This window comes from Neophocaena asiaeorientalis, unplaced genomic scaffold (genome assembly GCF_003031525.2).
Source record: "Neophocaena asiaeorientalis asiaeorientalis breed wild unplaced genomic scaffold, Neophocaena_asiaeorientalis_V1.1 scaffold500, whole genome shotgun sequence".
NCBI lineage: Eukaryota > Metazoa > Chordata > Mammalia > Artiodactyla > Phocoenidae > Neophocaena > Neophocaena asiaeorientalis.
In genome coordinates, this window is record NW_020171810.1 from 182,061 (window position 1) to 202,640 (window position 20,580).

The 20,580-nt window shown below is 42.2% G+C and overlaps 1 protein-coding gene across 4 annotated transcripts in view; it reads left to right on the forward strand.

Annotated features, from left to right (window-relative positions):
• CD80 (CD80 molecule) overlaps nucleotides 1-20,580 on the forward strand; it is a 25,667-nt gene continuing 5,087 nt past the window's right edge. Inside the window, exons 1-5 of one of the 4 annotated variants that reach the window (XM_024764847.1) lie at nucleotides 1-190; nucleotides 1,240-1,556; nucleotides 10,161-10,478; nucleotides 15,273-15,554; nucleotides 19,860-19,973. In XM_024764847.1, coding sequence (XP_024620615.1) covers nucleotides 1,460-1,556; nucleotides 10,161-10,478; nucleotides 15,273-15,554; nucleotides 19,860-19,973 — 811 coding nt within the window. In that variant the 5' untranslated portion in view covers nucleotides 1-190; nucleotides 1,240-1,459. The remainder of the gene's footprint in view (nucleotides 191-1,239; nucleotides 1,557-10,160; nucleotides 10,479-15,272; nucleotides 15,555-19,859; nucleotides 19,974-20,580) is intronic. The other 3 variants (XM_024764924.1, XM_024764772.1, XM_024764988.1) reach the window with 3 other exon arrangements.

Genomic DNA, 20,580 nt, shown 5'->3' on the forward strand with positions numbered 1-20,580 from the left:
TGTTTCTGAACATCAGAGCTCTCTACCAAGTAAAAGGAAGTTGGGAGGGGAAATGCCACCTCTGTAAAATATCACTCAAAGACAACTGAGTGACTTGCCAGTATTTCGGAGACAGCAAGAAAGGAACAGAAGTGGGGCCTCATCCTTCGATTTTCAACACAAGAGAAAACAAGGAATTGTTCTTCAGCAAGTAAGTACATTTACTATGAACTTAATATGGGATAGCCTGGTAGACCTAGTGACCAACAACCTGACTGCTTTTTAAACAAACATACTGTCACTCTTCCCTCCAAGATGCATACTTTACCCCCAAAGGGCCTTCAGGGGGTCTCTTATTCCAACATACTTGGAAAATCATCATCAGAATTATGGCCCATTATTTTAAGTTTCCTAGGTGGTAGAAAATATTAATTTTGTAGGCTGAATTTGAGTTTTCCACAACCAGCAAAATTCTGATGAATAAGTGAATCCAAGCTAATCCTGACTAAAAATGGAGTGTGGCTGATAAAACAATCCAGTTCGGCTGAAAAACTGGCTCAACGAGGGGTCCCAAACATTTCCCTGGTAGCGCTAAACTGTCTCTGGTGGCAATCTGAGAGAATCACATAGGAGCACAGCTTTCATTTTTATTCCTAAAGTTTAATATATTTACTAAAAAAAACCAAATCAGCTTCCTCACATTATAGTACATAATATAAATAAGTAATGTTTTCATCATGTCTTTTCTCTTCCTTTTTTACTGACACTTTTCTGTTGATTGAGATCCTCTACCCCTTTAAGACATATTCTTTGTGTAGAAGTATTCAAAAATGGAAACACTTTTTTTTGTTGTTAATATATTAAGAAAGAAGTAGTTTCGTGACTTAAGTACTGCCTTGGACAAAATATGCCCTTCCTGGTGCTCTGTGTTCTCGGTATGTCCTGAAGAGAGTCCAAGCTTTCATGGGTGGGCTTGCTGATATCCAAGGCCCTTATAGTTAGTTCTCTGTGTTTCTAGCAGTCTTCATCATCCCTTCTGGCATTGGCAGAGCAGTGGTTGATCCTTGGAACATGCATGCACAGGCAGGGTCACCTCCGCAGAGGTCCGCCAATTTTTGCTTTTCCCTAGCGATTGTGCCGTGACTTAGACGTTGCTCAGATGACGATCCCTGACTCATTTCAGGCGGCCAACTAACAGGTTTTACAACCCATGGTGGACCAGTCTTCCTTCCTGGGTGACTTTTATTTTTTCCTTTTCAGGTTGTGAAAATAAATCCATAATATTTTATATTTAGGAGTTTGGACACCCAGGTACAGCATCCAGCCTCTCCTCAGTGTGTTTTGCAAACACTGCGAGAAAACCCTCTGTGTGGGGCAACTGAATTGTCTTCTGCCTTGCCTGGTGTAAGCTGTGAGGTGCCCGAGTCTCATCTGGCTTGAAATTGTTTGCTTTTGTTTTCCATCCTCATCAGCGGAAGCCATGGATCACACACTGAAGTGGGGAATCCCATCCAAGCACCCATACCTCAAGCTCTTTCAGCTCCTGGTGCTGGCTGGTCTTTTTTACTTCTGTTCAGGTAAGCAACCTCCAGGAACTTGACTGAGTCCACTGCTTCAGCGTTTAGAAAGAGGAAATGGTGTTCTCTGTGCTGCCTCCTTCTGTGAGACAGAAGGGACCTTCAGGGTATTTCAGTTCATTTTAGGGCTGAGAAAACAGGTCCAGAGAGGTTAAAGGACCTGCCCTTGGTCACACAGCAAGCCAGTGGCCAAGTTAGCTCAAGAACACAGACCTTAAAGGAAAGGTGGGGCGGTGTTATTTTAACAAAGCTGATTCAGAAGGACAGCTTCGAGTTGTGATCTCTTCCACCAGGTGCTTGTTTACATTTTGTGAAACGCTAAGGCACTGGCCTTGGGCTCTGGTTCCCAAACTACATTTCTATGAGACAACACAGCTAAAGTCTTCTGCTTCTAAAACTAAACAGTGATGATCTTCTTTCCAAGATGAAGGGGGAAAAGAAAGTATTGATAGTTGTAACATACAATCTTCTTAATATTAAAATTTTCTCAATATTTATTTTTATGCTTTAGGTACTGGTGCCCTTTGTCAACACAGGCATCTGACATTAAGTAGTATCAGATTTAGCACAAATCATATTTCGAGTTGTTTTTAACTTACTATATAGGTATTTCAGGTGTGTCCTACAAAGAATATTTTTACTTCTGGAGGCTTTTGTTCCATCTCAGGTGCTGGACTTGGGGGGCTGTTGGGAAGGGTGGTGCTGGTCCTGCTGACAGGGTGGCTCTGACTTTTTTTTTTAAAGTCAGAACAAATAAAAGATCTGCTTTGTGCTGAGCAGTGTACTACCTGGTTTCACCAAAACAAAGAGGAGTCTTTGCCTCCTGCAGCGTTTCCTAATCTGCAAAGAGCCGAACATCAAAGGGCCTTGTCTTAAGCATTGGTTACTTAAAACTGCAGCCATCACCCAGAATGACTAAGGTGTGAGGGAGGGCACTGGAGGGAAGGGATTACTGTGACTCTGGTAGAAGGCTGTAAAACTTTACAGAAGGCTGTAAAACTTGCTATTTTACACTGCTGCTGAACCAAGAGAACCATGAGTCAAGTTTCACATCAGATTTTGTATATCTGATGGACAGTATTATTTCCAACAGTTACAATTTTCTTCTGGGTAGTCGGGGGCAGCACTCCCAATCTAGAGTCTTCTGGGGAATCTTAATGAGTTTTAAAAGATTTAAAATGAAATTTACAGGCTTCCTAGAAATGTGGTATGTGTGCATGCATGCGTGCAAGCGTGTCTGTCTCTGTGTGTGTGTGTGTGTGTGTGAGTGAGAGAGAGAGAGAGAGAGAGAGAGACAGATGAAAGGGGGTGAGGAGAGAGAAAGAAACAATGAAAAAGAGAGAAAGTATAAAAAGAAAATTAAAACCAAGGCTATAACAATTATACCAGAAAAATTAGGGGCTAATGGAAGGAAATAAACTTTGAGCTAAAGAAAGATATTTAGGAAAGTACCTTGTTCTACAGCTACATTCAGATTTTATTGTTGCTGTACTGAGTCAACAAAGGAATCCATGAGTTTCTTTTGTCTGAACACCTACTGTGTATCAGGTGGGCCTTAAAAACTGAGCCTGGGATTCCTGCCCTCAAAGAGGTGTATGTTAGTTGGAGAAGGCAAAACAAACCCACAAGCAAATGAAGAGCAGTGAAGTGACTGGCCCCGACTGTAAGTGCCCCAGACCTGGGAAAGCTGGGACCAGGGTGGGCTGCGGCAGCGGGGCAGGCTTTAAGGTGAAGGAGGCCGAAGGTAAGGATGAGTCAGGGGTGCGTAAGGATGAGTCAGGTTTATTCTTTTGTTTAATCATTTATGAATTCAACAAACACCGAGCATCTCTTATGTACAAGACACTTTTCTTGGTCCTGGGGACAAGTTGTGAGCAAAATTGACTTGGCTTTTGCCTTCATGGAATTTACAGTCATTAGGAAGAAGATGAAGATTAATCAATCATTCAAATGAATGTATGACCGAGAAACTCTCTTTCTCTGCCAGAGGGGACGGTGGTGAGAGTGATCTGGGTGAAGGTGGAAGGAGCAGCATGTGAGGGACACGCAGGAGCAAGGAAGTGTAGGTGGGCAGTGTTGGGGCAGCAGGGAGACAGGGACCAGGCTCCATAGGGCTTGAAGGCCAGGGATCTGAATGTTATTTGGAGGCACTGGGAAGCCATAGAAGGATTTGAAGCAGGGGAGTGACACGGTCTATATCAGTGCTGCTGACACTTTAATTATACATGCCAGTCACCTGGGGGTCTTGTTAAAAAGCAGTTTCTAGCACAGGGGATTGTTTTTTTTTTAATATTGGAGTATAGTTGCTTAATAACGTTGTGTTAGTTTCAGATGTACATCAAAGTGATTCAGTTATACATATTCACTCTTTTTCAAGTTCTTTTCCCATTTAGGTTATTACAGAAGGTTGAGCAGAGTTCCATGTAGCACAGGGGATTTTTAGAGCAGCAAAAATAGTATGATACTGTCATGGTAGATACATGTCGTTACACATTTGTCAAAACCCATAAGATGTACAGCGCCAAGAGTGACCTCTGGTGTAAACTGGACTTTGGGTGATAGTGATGTGTCAATGTAGCTTCATCGACTGTCACAAACGTACCATTCTGGTGCGGGATATCGGTGGTGGGGAGGCTGTGCCCATGCAGGGGCGGCGGTATACGGGTACTCTCTGTACTTTACGTTTATTTTGCTGTGAACCTAAAACTGTTCTAAAAGGTAAAGTCTGTATATATTTTTTTAAATGTAGTTTCTGCTTAGGTGGGCCTGGGGACGGGCCTGCATTTCCGTATTTCTAACAAGCAGCCAGGTGATGCTGATACCGCTGGTCCACAGACCTTTAGCTTTAGTAGTAAAGCTCTAAATGATATATATATTTTTAAAATGGTGTTGCTGAAGCATAAAGAATGGCTTGTAGGGCAGCCATAGTGACTGCCAAAACCGTTTAGTAGCTTATAGTACTTGATGATAGCTTCGATGAAAAGAATGGGATTGGAGGGAGATGGAGGGATTGGAGAATGTGTATGATGTAGAACTGGTGAGGATTTGCCAGACTGAAGTGCAGGTGTGGATTGTGCATGGCCTGTGGGAGACAAGACTGGACAAAGAGAGTGGAGTACAATCACGGAGGACTTTGTTCAGGGCAGGGGATTTGCACACTAGCCCCTCCTTTCCTCTCCTGTGTAGGACAGCTGCACTTCCCCCTGACACCCCATCCATTGCTGCCCGGGACAAGGGACCTCTCTTTCCTGCACAGGGTGGGACCAGCAGGGCTCCTCTCCACTTCTAGTTTGGTTTGTGGATGCAGAAACACTGGACTCATGTGCTCCAGAGACTGGTGGTTGTCTAACGTGGGCAGCTTCTCCTCAGAGCTGGGGTCCTCTCAGGGAGACAGCTCTCAGGGGAGGGGAGAGGCCTTGGGTAGGAGTAGCCAGGGATGCAGGATAGGTGTTGGCCTGGAATTCTGTGGCATGAGAAACACTGAGCTAGAGGAAAAGAGTGCCCTCAGAGTGCCACTGTAAACAAGGCCTCTTCCCTCCTACCATGTTCTGTCTGCATGCTGCTGGCCAAGGCATCCTGAAAGCCACGCTTCTTGCTATGACTACTGTGATATCAGCTGTTGAAGTCCCCGAGCATTTTAGACATATACTGTTTAGGGAGACACACAAAAGTAAGGATCAGATTTATAACGAGTATGTAGGCTAGGCCTATAGAGGAGAGAAAGTTGGCAGCAATGTAAAAATCAGGTGACAAGTCTAAATCCGTCAGCTGCTGGAGAGCAGATACCTCTTAGCCTCCTTGTGTGCCCAGCACCCAGCCTGGGGCCCACACAAGCCCCGTGGCTGCTGGTTCACTTAATCAAAAGCACTTAGAAGGGCCCAAAAAGGTCACTTCCTTTGTGTTAAAGGTCACACAGACCATTAACAGTAAATCTCCAGGTGGTGGGATTACAGGTGACTTTTATGCGTTTCTGTATTTTTCATTCTTTGCAAATTTAATATGTGTTTCTTCTAGAATCAGGGAAAACCTTTATTTAAAAAGCACACCAAGGTCCTCAGTGAGATACATTACGGTACACAGTGATATAAGCTGCTGTGCGCACCTGATTCTTTCTCCTTTAGGAGAAGCGGTGGTGCAGCCCTGCTGACCATTGCTGGGGTTCACCTCCGAGGAAGGGGCATTGTGGCCAGCCCAGTGTCCACACTGCCTTGCTCTAGTTTGGAGGGACTAGGGGATACTCATGGCTTCCTAGACTGGGTTCTTATTTTTTTAAAGCTATACATTAAATTTTATTATTGTATCTCCCAATTGTCCTGTATGGTTTTTCTCCCCCTGCAGTGACATAAAATTCACTGTTTTAAAGTGTACGATTCCGTGGTTTTTAGTATAATCACAATGTTGTGAAACCATCACCACTACCTAATTTCAGAACATTTCTATCACTCTAAAAAGAAACTCCATACCCATTAGCTGTCCCTCTCCATTCCCGCTGCCCTGTCTCCTGGTAGCCACTAATCTAATTTCTGTCTCCATGAATTTGCCTATTCTGGACATTTCTTCTAAATGGAGTTATATTATATGTGGCCTTTGTGTATGGTTTCTTTCACTGAGCATAATGTTTTCAAGGTTCATCTATGTTGTAGTAAGTATCAGTACTTCATGCCTTTTTTGGTTGAATAATATTCCATTGTAGATTGAGTTTTGAGAGGTACATTATTTGTCTAAAACTAGTGACCTCTATGCTTGTTGGCAAAAAGTTCCCTCTCTTGGGGGTTTATCGGTGGAGAGTTGAAGTGGTCAGGAAGGGCAGGGGTTGGGGACTTGACTCAGTGCAAGTGTCAGCCGGTTACCACAGTGATTCTGGCCACATCCTGGGTGTGATTCAACACATGAGGTGCTGTGTCTGAGAGAAATAGCCCCATGAAAAAAATCTGTATAGCTTTTACAGTTAACAAAACACTTTACCTCTGGGTGTCATATGACCCCCATGGTAATTATGTGAAGTAAGTCAGGGAGATAGTATGCCCATTTTACAGAAATTATACCTTGGCCCAAGGAGTTTAATCAACTTGTTAAAGGTTATGATTCTAATGCAGAGCGGTGGAGCCAGATTTCATCTCCTAATGCCTAGCCAGGCATTTAGCAAATATTTATGGAGCACCTACTACGGGCCAGGCCCCGTTCTAGGTTCTGCAGATAAGGCAACAAGCAAAACAGATAAAGCCCGTGCTCTCATGGCCCCCAAAGTAACTCCAGCTGATATATAGCAGCTGGAGACAAGCTCAAAGAGCAATAAATGAGGGCAAGGGGCTAACAAGTGGCAGGATGGGTGGGGTCAGGGGTTAGGTGAGGGTCCCCCTCACCACAAGGGGACACCTCCCCTGAAGGAAGCAAGGGACGGGGCTGTGTGGATGTCTGGAGAAGACAATGGTCCGGGTCGTGTGCCTGGCACCATGTAAGGTTTTACTTGCATTCCCTCACAGAAACCTCAACCCATGTTGTTAGGTAGGTGTTGCTAGGCCAGTTTGTAAAATGGCAAAGCAAGCTCAAAATCCAACTCTTTAAGCAGTAATGCTGAGACCTGACTTACCCCTCTAGAACCACTGAAGCGGACAAAACCCTTCAGAAATCTTTCGACTGTCTTCTTGTAAACGCATGTAGCAGTCCCTGAGTATGGAAGCGAGGTCCTGGTGGGAATTGCCCAGAAGATTTTTGGTTCCTTTTTTCAGTCTGGTTCTTCCTCAGCATCAACGTCTGGTGAGGGGATCTCACATAGGAACATCGAAGAGCCCATTGATGGTTTGCTGTTGACCTTTAGACAAACACCCACACTTCTCCTCAGATGGCTGGACAAAAACTCCTTAAGAACTATGATTGAAGTTAGCTCACTTTCAGTTAAGATTTATTTTTGCTAATGTCACCACATGTCAAAATGAGTTAGAAATCCTGGATTCTTTTTGGGTGGGAATAAACAGGCCACAGGAAAGACACAGTTATTTAGGACCCCGGAGGAGTGAGCTGCTTTCTATCATGGGGTCTTTCTGGCCCATAGCAAGACCAGGGTTCCATGTGTCTGACATAACCCCTGAGTGAGATGAAACAGACCAAAAGGTACAAATTGTGGGTGAGAGGAGGGAGAGAGAGGAAAGGAAACTCTTACAGAAGACCTGCTATGTACTAGGGACTTTTCCATTTATATCATTTTATTTGAATTTAAGTTTACAATGATCCTGAGAGGTAGGCATCATAACATTTTTACAGATGAGGAAACAGGTTAATCAGAAAATGGCTGAGCTGGGACTAGACCCCAAATCAACAGGAATCCATAGTCCGTGCACCTTCTACATATCATTTTGCTTTCATTGTATCTCTTTTTTTTTTTTTTTTTTTTTGGTGGTACACGGGCCTCTCACTGCCGTGGCCTCTTCTGTTGCGGAGCACAGGCCCGGACGCGCCACAGCTCACGGGCCCAGCCGCTCGGCGGCACGCGGGATCCTCCCAGACCGGGGCACGAACCCGTGTCCTTTGCATCGGCAGGCGGACTCCCAACCACTGCGCCACCAGGGAAGCCCTTCGTTGTATCTCTTTTTAAAGAGAGTTTGGGTTATTTGGCTATTCTTTGTTCCCCCCAAGTATACCTTTTCATTTATTTCCCCCTTTTCAGTTATATTCCCTAAATCTAGGGCTGGCAATGTTCAGCACGATTGTCGGAAGAAGTGCCTTCGATCATCCTGAGGTACTTCACACTGCTGTGAAAATACCTACGATCACAATACTCTTCCTAAATGCTGCGGTAGGGCCACATCCAGTCTGATGGAGGCAGGTAGAATAGCTGGTGAGATGGAGAGGTGCTAGTGTCCCATGATCCTACTGCCCAAGGAGAGTGGGCCTGGAAATGAGATCCCTATCCTAGTGAGACATGGGCCTGCCCAGGGGTTCTGTGTGGCTCTGGAGGACACCGAAGGGAAGATGCAACATGGTAGCACTGGGGGGTTTGCGGGGGTGGTCAGTTGTGAAAGCACCAGGGCTTTAGAGGAACTCTGCTTTTAGGTCAAGCACAGCATAGGAAAAGTTAGTATGCCTTCTAAACCAAAAAAAACAGAAAATATAGTCTGACAGGGATTTTGGTGCTACTGATGAGTGCTTAGGAAATAACAAAAAGATGGAGTTTGGATGCTGAAATATTGATATTTCTGTGATATGCTGATGGGAAATGGGCAAATGTTTTAAATGGGGACCCTCTAGCAAAACTAGGTTGTAGGGCACCTGTTGTGTGGATTGCAGATAGCCAAGGGAGATAAAGGCAAGATATCCATCTGTTTAGGGTAGCTAGAGAGGGCAGAAATTGTCCAGAGGAGTAACGGAGGCCTTGTCAGGTGGGGATGAGGAGAGTCATTTCAGAATGACATCATAGGGTCAAGCTGGGCCTGGAAGGAAAAGGACTGTTTCTCAAAGCAAAAGAGCCCAGTGATGGAGCCCAGCTGGGAGCGGGCAGTGCTGGCTTACTTATCCTAGAACTGGGCCTCAAATGGGGAAACCAGTAAACAAGGAGAGTGGCCCAAAAAGTTCTCTGCAAAACTGGGGCAGTTTCCTTTCCTGGGCTTAGTTTCCTCATCTGTAAAATAAGACCACCAAAATGATCAGGGAAATTCCTTCAAAATCTCACATTCCTTAACTATGACTTCCCTATCCCTGTGGGAATGATAACATTGTCTAACGGGTAGTTGCCACTCACATGCTAGGTCTCCTAAAGTCCTTCTTCTTTTGGGACTAGTGTACCTTCTCTCTCATTGTCCATTGACAGACAAATGGATAAAGAAAATGTGGTATATACATACAATGGAATATTAGTCATTATCATCATACCCTTAAAAAGGAAGGGAATTCTGACACATGTAAAACATGGAGGAACCTTGAGGGCATTTTGCTGAGTGGAATAAATCAGTCACAAAAAGACAAATACTGTATGATTCCACTTATATTAGATATCTAAAGTAGTAAAATTCATAGAAACATAAAGTTGAGTGGTGGTTACCAGGGACTGGCGGGGGGGAGAAAGCGGAGTGGTTTAACGCATACAGAGTTCCAGATTTGCAAGATGGAAAAGTTCTGTTTCACAACAATGTGAATACACTTGATGCTACTTAGCTGTACATTTAAAAATGGTTAAGATGGTAAAATTTATGTTATTTTATTTATTTATTTATTTTTGCGGTACGCGGGCCTCTCACTGTTGTGGCCTCTCCCATTGCGGAGCACAGGCTCCAGACGCAGAGGCTCAGCGGCCATGGCTCACGGGCCCAGCTGCTCCGCAGCATGTGGGATCTTCCCGGACCGGGGCACGAACCCGCGTGCCCTGCATCGGCAGGCGGACTCTCAACCACTGCACCACCAGGGAAGCCCTATGTTATTTTTTAATCACAATTTTTTAAATGGAGAAAAAAAGCACTGGGGACCAAAGAAACCAAAATCAAACTGAACACTCCAATCCTGCTTGGTACTGGATACAACACTCAATTCTGTTACCGTCAACTCCAAAGTCTTGCTTGTGCAGGCATCTATATTTAATAGGTATATGATCTTGTTCTGTTTGTCTCTCCATAGGCGTTATCCAGGTGACCAAAACAGTGAAAGAAGCAGCAATGCTATCCTGTGATTACAGCATATCCACTGAAGAACTGAAGAGCGTTCGCATCTACTGGCAAAAGGATAATGAAATGGTGCTGGCTGTCATGTCTGGAAAAGTGAAGGTGTGGCCCAGGTACAAGAACCGTACCATCACTGACGTCACCAGTAACCTCTGCATTGTGATCCTGGCTCTGCGCCTGTCGGACAATGGCACCTACACCTGTGTTATTCAGAAGCCTGAGAAAGGGTCTTACAAACTGGAGCACCGGACTTCGGTGAAGTTAATGGTCAGAGGTCAGTGGAACTTTCTGATTTTCAGTAAGCCGGCAGACTCTTGATGCCCTTAAAGACATACTCCTATTGATTTAAGTGGAAATTTTACCAAAGAGAGGTGTATCTCACTTCATTTCTTAGGGTTGAGTCTCTAGTTTTACAGTGAACCCTAACTGTTTTCTCAGGATGTCCTGGAAATATCTATTAGTTGCATTTCTTGCACTTTGACAATCTAAGTGCATGACAATCACCCTGGAGCACTATAATGACCTGAAGTATCTTCTGAATCATAAGGGGACACATTTGATTTGATGTAGCTATACTATTAACTGGATTTGATCCAGTAATATATTCTTGTAAAGTATGTTGAAAGGTATAATAGCAATGCAGGCATAAATACTATGGCTATTGTTCTATTATATTTATTGTATATTTGAAGCTCTCCTTTAACGGTCATTCCTACAAAATTAGATGTTAGAGAACTGTGAAGGGCAGGGTAGGAAGAAGCCGTGACTTAACCACAGATGATACTGCTAGATGATACTAATATATTCTGAGCCCCCATCGAGAAGTGCCAGCCCTGGGCCATTCCCTCATACTTGAAATTCAAACACATTTCTTTTTCTTCCTGGGCACTTGAGGCTTTAGTGGAAAGGCTCAAACCTTTTAATAAAAGATAATAATTAACCTTGATATCAGTTAACTTAAGTGGATCCTTAGTGAAGTCTTCACTGTTCTTCCCTGCTTTTGGTCTTCAGTTATGTTGAATCTTTAGCTGTAACATCCAGATCATACCTAAAGTTTAGGAGGTAAGCCAAATTCACATGGAATTATCTTGAACTTCACTCTGTGTATTCCCTAACCATGGAGAGAGCGAATGATCATATGGTGGTGAGATATGAGGGGTTCCGAGAAGCCCACCTCCTCCAAAATTCAGACCTGCGTCGATTCCTGGAATTCCCACTATTAGAGCCTCTCCTGCTAATTTCAGCTTTTTTTCCCCACAAGATCCCTGTTAAAGATAAAAATGTGTTCCCTGGGGGAGATGGCACCACAGACATATTAGCCTGTGTTAGTTAATTACATTAGATACATAGTTAGTTCTCTAACAGAATATCCAGACAGAAGTAGACTTAGAACATGTACATTTTTTTTTTTTTTTTTTGCTGTACGCGGGCCTCTCACTGTTGTGGCCTCTCCCGTTGCGGAGCACAGGCTCCGGACGCGCAGGCTCAGCGGCCATGGCTCACCGGCCCAGCCGCTCCGCGGCATGTGGGATGTTCCTGGACCGGGGCACGAACCCATATCCCCTGCATCGGCAGGCGGACTCTCAACCACTGCGCCACCAGGGAAGCCCCTAGAACATGTACATTTTGATAGAAAGATAAAGAAGAAAATCCAAGGAGAAGAGGCAGAGTTTCAGGGAGGGCAGGCCCTAGCAGCAGGTTATCGTAGGAGACCAAGGACAGCTAAAGCGGTAGCATGGGAGTGCTGAGGGCCTCAAAAAGGAGAGTGGGGCACCAAAATCAGGTAAGGGAAGACGAAAATGGAAAGTCTACTTGCTTAATTAGACACAGAACCAATTCTGGTATCTCCAGTTGAGTCAGTTAGAACAGTGCTTCCCAAATGATAAGGTGCCTATGACCTAGGGATGTTGTTAAAATGCAGATTCAAAGGCAGCAGGTCTGGCACTTCTAACAAGCTCCCTGGTGAGGCCTGTGCTGCTGCTGAGGATCGCAGTTTGAGAAGCAAGGCCAAGGTGACCAACTGTCCCATTCTGCCCAGGACCGAGGGGTTTCCTTGGACATGAGATTTTCAGTGCTAATACTGAGAAAGGCTAACTGGGACAAGTTGCTTTCTCTATATTTGCTAAATGATATAATAGCAGCATAATATCAATGGATGAAAGCCTTCATTAAGCAGCACATTTGAGAAGCTAGCTATACTAGTTAACGTATTAACTAGGTTAATGGATTTTTACCTTTCTAAAGCATATGCACCTTTTCCTTTCCTAATAAGATATTCTTACCCTACCTATTAAGAGTGGTGAAAATTTGGGTTAATTGATTAAAATGAGAGACAAAAGAATAATTCTTTGATGGTTCACAGTCTTGCAAAGCCTTAGGAGCTGTTACTCTAAACAGATCACCTTATAGAAGGGATAGGAGACAGAGCTTAGGCTGTTCTAAGCCCAGCCAGACCTTGAAAAGATGGTTTTTAATATGATCCTTGGTATTAGTGGCATTCTTGCGGCTAAATGTTTCTTAGAAAAGCAAAGTGCAGAAATGAACATGAATCATAATTAGGATATGAGTTACTTGGATTTGTTATTCCAAGTTATAACATGACATACTGATGTCATGAGAAAGAAACAGAATATTCTTGTTGTTAGCTACCAGTGTAATTATTTGATCTTATAGGAAAAATTAAAGGAGTAAAAAATAATAATGTCAACTAAAAATGGCTCGAGAAAATGTCAGACTTAATTTAGGAACAGGATTAATTCAAAAAAGAAAGGTGACTCTATCCCTAACCATATCCAAGTTTTTCTTTTTCTTGGCATTTATGGTCACTTGTCATAACTTTGTGCCACCAGGCAGTCCTGGAAGCTTTCACCTGGCAACTTGATTTAAATGAGGGAACTCATTTAAAAGAGGACAAATTTAAGGGCTTCCCTGGTGGCGACCCTGGTGGCGAAGTGGTTGAGAGTCCGCCTGCAGATGCAGGGCACGCGGGTTCGTGCCCAGGTCCAGGAAGATCCCACATGCCACGGAGCGGCTGGGCCCATGAGCCATGGCCGCTGAGCCTGCGCGTCCGGAGCCTGTGCTCCGCAACGGGAGAGGCCACAACAGTGAGAGGCCCGCGTACCGCAAAAAAAAAAAAAAAAAAGAGGACAAATTTAAGACTCACATTAGTCTATTAACTAACTTCCTGTGTGTCAGGCTCTGTTCTATGTGATTTATATTAACGATGTCATTTAATTCTTACAACGCTGGGAGGCAGGTATTATTATCCCCATATTACAGATGAGCAAACTAAGACTAAAAGTGGTTAAGTAATTGGCCCAGTGTTAAAAGGAAAAACTGGTTATAAAACCTGGTCTTGGGACTTCCCTGGTGGTGCAGTGGTTAAGAATCTGCCTGCCAATGTAGGGGACACAGGTTCGAGCCCTGGTCCGGGAAGATCCCACATGCTGTGGAGCAACTAAGCCCATGCGCCACAACTACTGAGCCTGCGTTCTGGAGCCCGCATGCCACAGCTACTGAAGCCTGCGTACCTAGAGCCCACGCTCTGCAACAAGAGAAACCACCACAATGAGAAGCCTGTGCCCGGCAAAGAAGAGTAGCCCCTGCTTACCGCAACTAGAGAAAGCCCACGCGCAGCAACGAAGACCCAATGCAGCCAAAAATAAACAAATAAAAACAAAACAAAACAAAAAATCTGGTCTTGATGACCACTGTGCTATACTACATCTCTCTGTGAGACTCCGAATTCTGAAAAGAAAACTAATATATAAGATGAAGTATGGGGGGATTGGTTCCCCACATTATGCTAAGGAGTATAAATTCTTTAAGCCTAACAATAAGTGAGGAAGAGGTGAGGGGAGTTTTTTCCTGTGTTCTCTGCAGTCATTTCACTGTGCTTTGCTTTATTTTAGTATCTTATTAAGGGGCAAATACACAAATGAAAGAGCGCCTCAAGTATCTTGGAGGAATATTAGGAAGGTCTCTCTGTCCTCATAAGGCATGTCAGAACAGTAAGGGAATCAGTAAAGTACAGTGGTTGAGATTACAGGCTCAATAGTGTAAAATTTGGACAGAGGTTTATCTGATTAAAGACTACTTTTGAAAAAGTAAGGTAATGCTAAACAACCTTTAGAGTAGTGTTACCTACTTCCCACCTCAGTAGTGTGGGAAGTAGGGAGACAGCAAAGTTAAGACCATACAAGTAGATTTACACAAGTTACTGTCAATATTCTGGTTCTCAGTTTGGATGGTGGGTTCTCAGGTGTTTAGTATAGTATGAATTAATAAATAGATACATAAAAGAGAGCTACTTTGTATACCTCAAAAATTAGGAAGAAAGAGGAGAAAAAGAAGTAAAAGAAAGGAAGGAAAGGAAAGGAAAAGAAAAGAAGGCAGACATATTTTAATCTGCTTGTTTACATCTCTAATACCATGGCATTAGTATTTTTCTGAGAATATGTTTTTCAATATAATCCTATTTTTAATGTTTTAATAAAACAGCAATGTTTGAAGCTCTAAAAAAAAAGGAAAGAAAAGAAGTCAGGGGAAGGGAAAGGTCTGGTATCAGAAAAACTTGAATTCAAATCCCAGTTCTGTCACTTATTGGTTGTGATTTCTCTAGACCTCAATTTGATTATTTATAAAGTGAAACATTGTATTAGGTTAAATCATATGAAATTACTGATATTTGACCTTTTTTGCTCTACAACCTACCTCCTAGGGTTGTTGTAAAGATGAAATGAGATAATGTCCAGACCTAAGAAACATTAACGTGTTGTCTATTATTTTTTTCTTCACCTCTTGCAAATGCAAGTACTGATACTATGTCAGTATTTATTCACATGAACCTACTTCTTTCTTTAATAAGTGCCCTCCTACCTCCTTATGAAGAATTGATATAACCAATTCAAACCAAAATTAGTCTTTGGATTATACATAAATATTAATGACTTATGGGAAGTTGCAAATTATATTTTATTATTCTGATTAAAGATAGGTATTTATTAAAAATATAAACACACACACAAATATGTAATGATATGTACTTACAGCCTTGTTCTTTCTTCAGCTGACTTCCCTGTCCCTAGTATAACTGATCTTGGAAATCCATCTCCTAACAACAGAAGGATAATTTGCTCAACCTCTGGAGGTTTTCCAAAGCCTCACCTTTCCTGGTTGGAAAATGGAGAAGAATTAAATTCTACCAATACAACACTTTCCCAGGATCCTGAAACTGAGCTCTACACGATTAGCAGCGAACTGGATTTCAATATGACAAGCAACCACAGCTTTGTGTGTCTTGTCAAGTATGGAGGCTTAACAGTGTCACAGACCTTCAACTGGCAAAAATGTAAGTGATACTGTTCTGGGAAGTTTCTGCTATGTAGAGTCTAAAAAGAAAATAACTCAGCCAGATGCATCACAGAATTATGTATATTGATTCTGATAGTATTTTTTTGCAGTATTTTTAGACATGCAAATAAAATGATAATGACAGTATTACTATGACTTATTAAGGTCACTGTACAAGGTTTGACTATAATGTCACTTGACTTATTTTCTTTAATAAACATTCTAAAATTTAAACATCCAAGTAAGTTCTGTCCATCAAGTCAACATATTAGGAAGTTATTATAACAATATTGTTGTGATTGAAAGCACTAAGAATTGTCCTTCTTTGGATTTGCTCTCTGGGCTTTGGCACTTTCATTTTGGAGGCCCCCTCCCCATGGTCCCATGATGTCAAATCATTGTCTTTTGAGGGTGAATGTACCTTTTAAGAACTACTGGTTCATTTAGAACCAAGTCGGTCATTTTTAACCAAAACCATGACCAAATAGTTTACCCTACATGTAGTAAACTTATAGAATTTTCTTTCCCCAAGAGGTGAAATCATCTGAAAATATAAAATGGAAAAAGTTGGGCTTTTATAAATTTATGCATATTAAACCCATAATGGGTTATTACAGAAGAACTCAAATACTTGAAATACATTTCTAACTTGTTTGGCTGATTATATGGAGCACCACCAGGCCTCTCTCACCCCTAGCCCCACTTATAACAATATGTTTTGTGGCTGCATAGTAAAAAATTATACATCGAGTATAATTTATTATGTGTAGTATGTCTTACATCTTCCTCTTATTTTTGCTTGTAGTAGAGGAGATATTTTAGATGGTCTAGTAGTTCATCTTAGTGAATGATTTACTCTAGATCTTTCTATCTTGAGTGGATTCTTTATTTTCCTCAATAGGTAATGAGATAAAATTTTGACATGATTTTATTAATAGTACAAACTCATCTCTATCATCTTTTATGTATTCTAAAGAATTTATAAAAATGAATTTTGAATCCTATAGTAAAAATAGTTTATTAATTCAGCATTCTTGTCACTTTACTGATATATAATTATTTAACCACTTTTAGATTATCATGACTAAGGTAGACAGTATTACACAAATTAGTAACAGCAGCTTCAATTATATTTTATTTTGGACATCATTTATATTTGGAATATGAGTACATATGATATTCTAGGGCAAGGGTTGACAAAAATTTTCAGAAAAGGGCCAGATAGTAAATATTTATTCTTTACAGGTCATATGGTCTCTGGCAACAACTCAGTTCTGCTGTTATAGCATGAAAGCAGCCATAGAAAAGACAAATGAATGACATAGCTGTGTTTTAACAAAATTTTATTTAAAAAAATAGGTGGGGGGCTTCCCTGGTGGCGCAGTGGTTGAGAGTCCGCCTGCCGATGCAGGGGACACGGGTTCGTGACCCGGTCTGGGAGGATCCCACATGCCGCGGAGCGGCTAGGCCCGTGAGCCATGGCCGCTGAGCCTGCGTGTCCGGAGCCTGTGCTCCGCAACGGGAGAGGCCACAACAGTGAGAGGTCCGCATACCGCAAAGATTAGAAAAATAATAATAATAAATAAATAAATAGGTGGTAAGCCAGGTTTGGCTTGTGCATGGTAGTTTGTTAACTTATAGGAAATAGAATGTAGTCCTTTATATAAAAGGGTGGAGCTATTATTTAAAGATGATTTAGAGTGGCCAGCTTTATCATCTTTTCCCTAGTTTGCCTTCTCAATTCTTCCTTCATGCTAAGGATGAGCAGTATCCCTTTTCACGATAATTGAAAACACTAGTTCTTTGTCCTATTTGGTCCACATTCACAATGACTAATGGAGAGATGATTAACAGTATGTGTTTAATCATTCTTTCTTTCATTCAGTTTTTATTAAGTAGTTATCACATACCAAGCATCTTGCTAGGCACCAGTGTTGTCTTTGTGGTCAGAGAGCTTTAAATACTTCAGATCTCATGAACTGGATGGCAAGTATCATTTAGAGTCAAAAGCAAATAATGCATTTGTGGGGGAGGTCAAGGGGTGACTGCATAAACAAACGTAAATTAGGTGTATAGTTGATAGGAATAGTTATGTCAATGTGAATAAAGCTTTACTATTTAAATACCCACTCTTTACCCCAGATTTATTAATTAAACAGATTGGGTCTATGGCTCTTTTAGCCTGGGCCGGCCCAATTTGTTAACCCTTGATGTACTGGAAGATATATGTGTGTGTGTGGAAGGGGTCAATCACAGAGTCCCACTCAGGGTGTCTAACGAGCTATATGTGCAGATGTCGTCACACAACTATGCACTTGGGATTTTGGGTCTGCCCTGGGGTGCCTTACCAGGTTCCTAATAGGTATCACGACAGAGCACATTTGCTGCTACTGGTTCCCCTTTCTGTCTCTTTAAACACATACCTTCTTTCCAGGCTGAGTGAGGCTTGAGGATGGATGAGGAGTGACCTCTGAGAGGAAGCCAGGAGTGAGTTGGAACTTGTGAAACATCTAGACTCCCAGGATAATAGCAAGAGCTTCTTTGTTATTTGGGGTGTCATTCTGGTCTGCAGAGGCCAACCCTGCTAATCACTCGATGCCTCCACCCAATCTGGTGTTTTAGAGAATAATAAAAAAACGACTTTCCCTAGTCTCTAAGTAGTAGGTTCTCTATGGTCAAATGTGCATTTTATAATGATCACTGTGGCAGAATGTGTAGGAATTATTAAAGCCTAGAAAACCAGAGGCAAAGAGACCAATATAAAGGCGACTAAGTTGGAGATCAGAAAAACCTGAACGAAGGCGGTTGCTGCAGGAGATTTGGAGAAAAGGAATCAGTTGCAGGGATTTTCTCAATACAGCATAGAAAGTCAGTGGGAGCTACTGGGCAGTGAGCACAAAGGCAAGCCTCCCCTTTTATTTGGGTCACTGATGGTGCTGCCATTCATTGAAATGGGAGAATGCGGGTGGTAGATATGCTTTGGAAAGAATACATGGATACTGAATTCAATTTTAGTCAGGTGGAGATGCTGGCATCCAACCATTAGTCAACGGCTGGAAATAAAAATTTGGGGCTCAGAAATGAGATCAGAAATATGGTATACAGATTTAGAAATCAGCTGGTGTTTCCAAACTTGGGTGTGGATGAGATCACCCCATGATTACTGGGGCCAGTGAGAGGAGAATGGGACCACAGATGGAGCCATGGGGAACAATGGTAGTTAAAGGACAAGAAGGGGAAGAAGAGCCTACAAAGAAAACTGAGTCACAACAAACAGAAACTGAAGAATGTGGTGTCACAGACGTCCCAGGAGGAAAAGTGTCAACTGGGCCAAATGCTGATGAGAAGTCCAATAAGCTAAAGACCGAAATTTATCCCCAAGGCTTATAATCAGAATAATGAGAAACGGTACTTTAGTAAATGCTCAATATTTATTTGTACGCCATTCCGGAGAAATCAGAAGAGGATGAGCTGCTAATATTCCTTTTGCGTCCCTGCCCTTCTCCAGATGTTGCTAACTATTCCTCAAAGGGGTTGAAAATAAATGGTGTAACTGCTGCTCCTGAGCGGGAGGGACTGACAGCAGTACCGCATACACCTTTTTACTCCCACCTGCATCCTTCCTCGTGTGCCCTGTCTTTTCTCTGTTCCCTGTGTTCTACATCTGATAGCCAGTTTGTAGAGCTCTCCTTCAGGATGATCCTACCTACTACCAAGCCATATCCATGCTTGGTTCTTTGCTGGGTCTCTTCTGTTCTTCCAGAAGCTCTAGGCTGTATGATGAAAAATGTGTATCTCATAATGAATGCAAAGTGGCTTCTGTAGCTTTAGGCAGCTACTGTAGGGGTGTGTTTGTGTGTGTGTGTGTGTGTGTGTGTTAAAGAGGACACCCTAAAAGGGAGAAGGCATGACAGAGCTGGAGAAGGAAAAATAAGGTATCTCTAGAACACAATATCAATTATTAGTAGCAATACATAGTAATATCAGCTATAGAAATGAGATAGGAAGACAAGATAGCTTTTAAAGGCTTTCCTGAGAATCTTTTTTTATGCCAACTTAACTCAGTAAATGCAAAAGTTCAAATTTTCTTTTTCACATTTAATATCTGACATCTGGTATTAGTTGCCCACAAGTATGTGTCTGATTAAAGAGTTATGCAAGGAAAATGCTGGAAGCTGCATTTTGGAGAGCTGACCAGGCAAAAAAGTGAAAAATGCTTTACAGTTGTGTCAATATAAGGGGCACAGAATGGGTATCAGGCAGTTGGAAACACATTAGAGCTGACACTATTCTTTTCCTTCAGCAGCCAAACCAGCCCCTTCTGCTAATCAGCTCCTGCTCTGGGCCATTATTATCCCAGTCTCAGCATGTGGGATTTCTGTGATCATTGCAGTAACACTAATATGCCTGTCCTGCAGTAAGTAATATTGTACTATCACAACGATCTCAATTCCTGGACACCCAAACTCTACCAGTATGGGTCAGCACCTCTCCGAGGTTTTAGCCTATTTTACTCTCACTTTTGGAGCAAATCTATGGAAACTTTAGTGTCTCCTTTACTTGTCTCAGCAAGTTCTGTTCATTCACTGGACAGATATTTCTTGGACACCTGCTATGTGCCTGGCACTCTACTAGGCACTGGAGTTACAAAGATGAGAGATCACTGCCCTCAACACACATTCTAGTTTAGTCCTTTTATTTTTCCCCTAAATGTATAGTATTTTCTTGGAGACACTGAGGCTTGCTAACTAAATTGAAAACATATCTGATACAAAGTGATAGTCTAATCTTTGATTTGGAATGGGAGGAAAGGCAGAATGACAAGGTTTAAGGGTAAGAATCATTCTCTTGGAGGAGGGTAAGATGCACTAATGAGATGTAGTTGAGCAACTATATGGCCACAGGTGATTTTACCAATTCTCAATTCTTCAGAATTTATTTTTGGATGAAAGATCAGGAGTGAGGAAAGAAGAGATAGCTAGGATTTTTTTTTTTTTTTTTTTTAGCTAGGATTTTTCTTCCTA